General features: G+C 59.3%; 1 protein-coding gene across 1 annotated transcript; it reads right to left on the bottom strand.

The window, feature by feature from the left end:
• Window positions 1-3,955: 3,955 nt before the first annotated feature.
• On the bottom strand, window positions 3,956-6,645 carry FOXC2 (forkhead box C2). The gene is given in 2 exon segments (XM_056361262.1): window positions 3,956-6,181; window positions 6,183-6,645. Coding segments are annotated over 2 exon segments (1,476 nt in total). The 5' UTR covers window positions 6,333-6,645; the 3' UTR covers window positions 3,956-4,855.
• Between the last annotated feature and the right edge of the window lie 274 nt (window positions 6,646-6,919).

Raw genomic sequence — 6,919 nt, 5'->3', positions numbered from 1 at the left:
GGTGTGGGGAGGGAGGGGGTTCCCCTCACCTCGACACTGAGGACCAGCATCCCCGGGCAGGCCCCCCGTCCCCCGGTAGCATCCTTGCTGGGGAGGGATGGAGCAGAGCCCGGCTGCTCTAACCCGCCCGACGCATCCTCAGGGCAGCCTGCCGAGGCTGAGGGTCATCCCCCCCGAACCTCCTCCTCTCCCCACCTCGGGGAGTCCTCCCTTCCTTGGGACACTCCAAGCACGGATTGTTAAAACAATAAATACTCGCGTGTACGGCAGGAGACAGACACACGGGCTCCCGCTCGCTCCCTGAGCTCCCTCCCCCAGTAAAATTCTTGCTTCCTCCTTGTTTTCCCCTCTTGGCGGTAGGAAATCCTGGGAGGCAAAGATGCGGCTTTTCTCTCTGCTCTTTCTTCCCAGCTCATGCGCTGCCCGCTGTCCCGCTCCTGCCGGCGGCATCGCTGGCGCTCGCCGCGTTACCGGCCCGGGAGCAGCCCTCCGGGCGGCTCCGACGGCTGCGGCGGGACCGGGAGAGCGAGCGGCGCGGCGGAGGTGGGGGCTGTGGTTGTGGTTGTGCTTGTGGTTGTTGTTACCGTCGCTCTTCCCCTGAACGGAATAAAAAGAAGAAAAAACCAAACGCGGAGCCAGCGACGGAAGCGCTCCGGCCGCGTTTCCCCTCCTCTCCAGCTGACAGGCCCCTTTTAAAGCATCATCGAGGAGAGCTCCCGCCCGAGCGCCCCGGGGGAGCGGGGTGCAAATCAGTGCCCCCCACTCCTGCTGCATCCCGGCCCCTGGGGGAGCGGGGTGCAAATCAGTGCCCCCCACTCCTGCTGCATCCCGGCCCCTGGGGGAGCGGGGTGCAAATCAGTGCCCCCCACTCCTGCTGCATCCCGGCCCCTGGGGGAGCGGGGTGCAAATCAGTGCCCCCCACTCCTGCCGCAGCTCTGCCTGGGGGCAGCAGGGGTGCAGATCAGTGCCCCCCACTCCTGCCGCAGCTCTGCTCGGGGGGAGTAGGGGTGCATATCAGTGCCCCCCACTCCTGCTGCATCCCGGCCTGCGCTGCCTTAGACACGACCTGTCGGAGGGGCCCGGTGGCAGCTGCCCACCCCTCGCCCCCTCACTGTACAGCTTCGAGGTGGCTCGATATGGGCCCGGGCTTGGGGGTGTATTCCCGTCTCTCCCGGCCCCCCAGCGCCTGGTACGGATTTTCTGCAAAGTCCCCTCTGAAGTAACAGCAGCGCCAGCGGCCTTCCCCCAAAGCCTCCTGTCCGGCTCCTTCCCACGGCAGTTGCCGAGCTCTAAGGGGGGCGGGATGGCTTAGGGGGGGCACCAGGCAGCTCCGTGGTTGTGCAGAGGCCTGGGGGGCTTGCTGAAGGCACGTGCTTTACCCGGGTCCTGCAACACCAGGGAACGGCTCCCTGGCCGGGCTGCGGGGACCTTGCCGGTGGGGACAAGCTGGAAAACCGCCGGTCCTTCCCCCTCCCGAAACCCGGAGCTGTCTGGGCTTTCAGACAGGTCTGCAAACTCGTAGGTTAATGGTAATGCAGAAAGAAAAAATAAAACTAAAAACCCTGTCCACCATCCTCATCCTCTGCCTCGAACTGCGCTGGGCCACGGCTCCATGCAACCGGCCATGCAGCAACTTCAGCCAGCGCCCCCGGGGCCGAGCTTGCCCCCCTGATCTGCTGCGGGGGGCTGATGCTGGTCCTTCAGCTGCGAGGGCCTGCGGGGCCCGATCCTGCCGCGGCTGTGCGGCAGTTACCCTGGGTCTTCCCCCTTTCTTCCTCCCCCTCTGCCCCAGCCAGGCTGAAGTCACCTGTCGCGACAGGCTCCTATCGCGTTATCGAGCAGCCTCGAAAAGACCCCTGAGTCCCGCACCTGGCTCCCGCCTCACCTGCACAACCAGCCCCCCCACAAGGCTCCCCTCGGGGTGGAGGGGGCGATGGGGGGCGACGCGGTTGCACATGGGCTCTGACCCCCGCACGGGACGGGGCACAGCAAAGGAACGACGCTCTCAGCCCCCAGCCCCTGGGAGGGGGCGGTTGGATGCCCACCCTGCCCTGGATGCTGATCCTGCGGCTTCAGAGCCCGCGCTGCTCCCAGCACCTGATAGAAGGTTTTTCTTTTCCTGCCAAGCTCCTGAAATCCTGAAACCCTGACAGCTGCGAAGCAGCAGTGCGGGGAGGGGGAGAGGGGCCGGGACCATCCCACCCGATGGGGTGGGAAAAACCCCATTGATAAGGGGTTGCGGGAGCAGAGGGGACCCTCAAGCTCGGCTCAAGCTGTGCACATACCCCCCCCCCCCCCGGAACTGTCCAGCAGCAACATGGGGGAGGTCGTAGAGCCCCGGGGGGGCCCTGGCCCCAGCACCGCACCCCCCGGCATCCCTGCCCGCCGCCGAGGGGACGGGTCCCCGTGCGCCCAGCACCCTTCGCCGGCGTGGGAGGGGTGGGAGCACCAGCGGCCCCGGGATTTCTCGTGTGGGAAAGCCCACGGCAGGCACGTGAGCCCCGCCGCCTCCGGGGGGGGGGGGGGGGGGGGGCAGGCACCCCCCCGGCGCTCCCCTGCTGCCGGGCTCCGCGCCGGGCGGAAACCCGCGGGGAAGGGTGGCTGGACTGGGGGAAGAATTCTTCCCCCTTTTGGTTTGAATTTTTTTTACCCTATTTATTTCCTTTTTTACCCTTTTACCCTATGATTTTTTTTATCCTTTTACCTTATTTTTTTTTACCCTCTACCCTACGTATTTTCTTTCTTTAAAATAACATTTTAGGCTTTGTTGCATTAAAAAAAAAAAAAGAAAAAAAAAAAGAAAAAACACAAACCACGAAACACCCTCTGAAAGCCAGGAAAAATGGCAAAGAGTTTTACAAGAGTGTTCCTTAAAGCACAAGATCAAGTGAGGCTCGGACATTTTTTCGCATTCAAACCGAGAGCTTCAGTGGGTTTTGCCAGCTTTCCAGCGCATGCGAAATTTACCCGATCAAACCCAACTGATATCACGGATTTTAACAGCCTACCGCGGGTATAGCCGCTCTGTAAGCTCAGCGGCGCACCGGGGGGCTGCGGCGGGTTGGAAGGGGCGCACGGCCGGGCACTGTTGGACGGCTCGGAGCCTCTGCGCGGTCTGGGCAGCCGGGGAAGGAGTGGGGGTCCAGCGAGCTGGGCGGGCAAAGCGGCGGAGCCCCCCCGACGGGCCGCCTCGGCAGGGCCGGCATTCCCTGCCTCTGGCACTGCTGCTCCCTGCTTCAGCAGGTGAAGGGTGACCTGGGGGAAGGCGCAATCTCTGTCAGTGCCCGGCGTCGCAAATAAGAGTTTAAATAGATAGAGGTGGTTAAAAAAAAAAAAAAAATAATCAGCCCAGCCTTCCTAGGGAAGAGTATTAAAAACCTGTAAAATGATGCCCAAGCTCTAGACTCCGCAGCGAGTCCGGGTTTAAACGACCGCTCTCAGCACCAGCACCCACTCGTAGCCTTTGGGGCTTGTTTTAAAAATAAAAAAAAAACGGAGGGGTGGGATTCTGTTTGCTTTCTGTGGTGGAAAGAGCCAGCGGAGACACGCAAAGCACCGCACAAGGCCTGCGCTCGCAGGGACGGGGCAGGGGAAGCAGGAGTCCTCCTCCCTCCGGCTCCTTCTTCTTCCCCTTCTCCCCACCGCGGGGCTGGGAAATTTCCCTAAATTTCAAGCTGGGCAGGGATTTGGGATTGAGACAGAAAGCCGGTGCTCGCCCCCGCGGTGCCTTACTCCTTTCCCCCCGCAGCTGTACGATGCCCAGCTCTCCACCTGAACGAAACCTTTTCTCACCGAAATAATCACCATAATAAACGTTCAAGGCTCCAGGAAAACGACTTTGTTAGAAGAACAACCAGTGCCACGTTTTCCGCACGAAGGAAAGGTGAAGGGAGGAAAAAAAAAACACCTGCAAAACCCCACATATATACACAGACAAGCGCCAGACTTGGAGCAGAAAAAAACAGCATGGATTTATTTTAAGGTAAGTACAACAATTAGGACCACATAAGACAAACGAACTTTGAAGCAGGTTAAAGCAAATAGTCCTTAGGAATGGTCAAGGTGAAATCTATTATACAAAACATCACACGTCGTAAATAATAATAAAAAAGTATTAGAGACTTTGTCTTTTTTTTCTTTCAAAAAAAAATCCACCAGCAAAAAATAAATTATTTCCTCGTCTTGCGAAAAGTACAGCTCTAAAACGAAAGAAACTATTGCATAATTGTACACAGAAGAAGAAGAAATCACTTGTGATTAATTTGGAAGTTAGGAATCGTTGGGCGAGACAAAAATAATCCAGTGAACTCAACTTTAAATATTATATTAATGGCTCTGAAAATCAGCCTGATTAGAAATCCACACATTTTTTACAGCACAACAGAGAACTTAAAAAATACCCAGGACATATATTTATATATATATATTTATATACTTTTTTCCTTTTAAAACGTATAAATGGTCGTTGTGATATTGGTCCATAACTTACTTTTCTGAGACCCCCTATACTTTAGCATATAAAATTTGCCACTTTTAGATAGACATATATATATAGAAGTATTCCTTTTTTTTTTTTTTTTTTTTTTTTTTTTTTTTGTTTAGGAGACATCCCCTTTTTCAAGTAGAATTTTACTTGCCTGGAATTTAAGGAGGCCCAAAACGGGGCTTGGGACCTACAAACTCTGTGGCTGCCAGGTCTACGGGGAAGCTGTCAGATTTAATTTTTTTCCTGCGTCTGAAACGATTGGTGTGGTTTCCTTTCTCCTGATTTTTTTTTAATAATTATTATTATTTATAATATTAAAAAAAAATATTTTTTTGGAGGATGGCCCTAGGCGGGGGGGGTCGCGGCTACTCAGTACTTAGTGCAGTCGTAGGAGTAGGGGGCGGCGTGGCGGTATAGGGAGGGCGCGGATCTGTAGGGGATCTGACAGGCGGAGTTGCTGCTCACCTGGTGGTCGCTGAGCGAGGCGCTCTCCATCCCCAGCCGGTGCGAGGTGAACATTTCCCGGACGTTGGGAAAAGTCTGCTGCTGAGAGCCGAAAGTGTGCCCGGGCAGGTGGCTCAGCTCAGCCCCGTGGTTGAGGTACCAGGAGGCGGTGGGCTGCCCCCCCGCCGCCCCTCCGCCTCCGCCGCCGTGGGGATGGCCGGCCCCCAGCGCACCCTCCTGCCCCGACGGCAGGCTCAGGGTGCCGAGGGGCGACGGGGCGCCGGTGGGATGCTCGGCCAGACCCTCCTCCAGTGGTGCGGGGGGCACGCACATGTGGCCCGGCCTCTCGCCGCTGTAGAGGCTCATGGCCCGCATGCTGCAGTGGTAGCTCCCACTAGTGTCCAGGGCCTGGCTGCACGCCGCGCTGTAGCCCGACGGCTGCCCCGGCGGGTAGCCCAGCGGCATGCCGGCACCCGTCCTGCCCGAGGCGGCACTCACCGGGCTGAGGTCCCCCGCGGGGGAAGTCCGCAGGGTCATGATGCTCTCCACGCTGAAGCCCGGCAGCCCGTTGCCGGCGGGGTGATGCTCGGGCAGCGAGGCCTCGGGGGAGGCGGCGGCGGGGGGCGAGGCGGCGCTGCGGGGGCTGTCCCGCAGGGCCCCGCCGCTGGCCGGGCTCAGCGTCTCCACCTTGGTGATCACCGGCAGCTCGGGGGATGCCGTCTCGCTCTTGATCACCACCTTCTTCTCGGAGGCCGGCGCCGAGGCGGAGGAAGAGGAAGAGGAGGAGGAGGCTTCCTTGGGGAGGTCGGCGCCGGGCAGCCCGGGGGGCTTGGGCTGCTCCTTCAGCAGCCGTTCCCGAGCCTCCTCCTTCTCCTTGGAGACGTCCTTCTTCTTGAAGCGTCTCCGGCGGCGGAGGAAGCTGCCGTTCTCGAACATGTTGTAGGAATCGGGGTCCAGGGTCCAGTAGCTGCCCTTGCCTGGCTTCTTGTCGTCGCGGGGCACCTTGACGAAGCACTCGTTGAGGGAGAGGTTGTGGCGGATGCTGTTCTGCCAGCCCTGCTTATTCTCTCGGTAGAAAGGGAAGCGGTCCATGATGAACTGGTAAATCCCATTGAGCGTGATCTTCTTGTCGGGGGCGTTCTGGATGGCCATGGTGATGAGGGCGATGTAGCTGTAAGGTGGCTTCACCAGGTCCTTGGGGGCGGTGGGTTGGTGGGGGTGGTAGGGGCCGTAGGAGCGCCCCATGCCCGCCCGCGTACTGCTCGGCGTGGCCCGAGTAGACGCTCATGGGGTTGCCCATGCCGCCGTACGTCCCCGCCGTCCGGTAGTAGTTCTGCTCGCTTAAATACGGCACCACTCCCAGAGCGTTGGGGTCCGAGACGGAGTAGCGAGCCTGCATCATGGAGAGGGGCTTCCCGCGGCCGGGGAGGAGAGAAGGAGGGAGGAGGAAGAGGGGTGGAAGGATCTCACCCCCGTCCGGGACCCCTCTGCGGAGAAGGAAGAGGGGAGAGAGGGAGAGAGCGAGGGAGAGAGAGTCTCAGAGGCGAGCTCAATCCCAGCGTGTCCTCTAGCAGCGGCACCGCAGCAGCAGCATCCTTCGGGTCGCGGGGGGCAGGGTGGTCTCTGGCCGCCTCTCCCTCCCTCTTTATTACTGTGATTCTTGTATGCACACCTACGGCCCGCGGCGGGCACTGCTGCGGAGCGGGAGGCGGGGAGGCGGGGCGGGGGGGGGGGGGGAGGGGGGTGGCCTGTTCTCGCAGGAAAAGGGATTTATAAAAAAAAAAAAAAGTAATAATAATAAAAAAAAGGGGAAAAAGAAGAAGAAGAAGAAAAAAAAAAAAGCAGCCTTGCGGAAACCCAGTTCTTGTCACAACAACGGCCCGAAATCTTCCGGCGCCGGCGGGGCCCCGCCGGGTACCTGGCGCGGGGTGCGCGGGGGTGCGCGGAGCCGCCCAGCTCCTCGGCCGCGCTGCGCAGCTTCAAAACTCG

This window comes from Falco biarmicus, chromosome 15 (assembly GCF_023638135.1).
Source record: "Falco biarmicus isolate bFalBia1 chromosome 15, bFalBia1.pri, whole genome shotgun sequence".
Lineage (NCBI taxonomy): Eukaryota > Metazoa > Chordata > Aves > Falconiformes > Falconidae > Falco > Falco biarmicus.
This window is presented reverse-complemented; position numbering and strand designations above follow the sequence as displayed.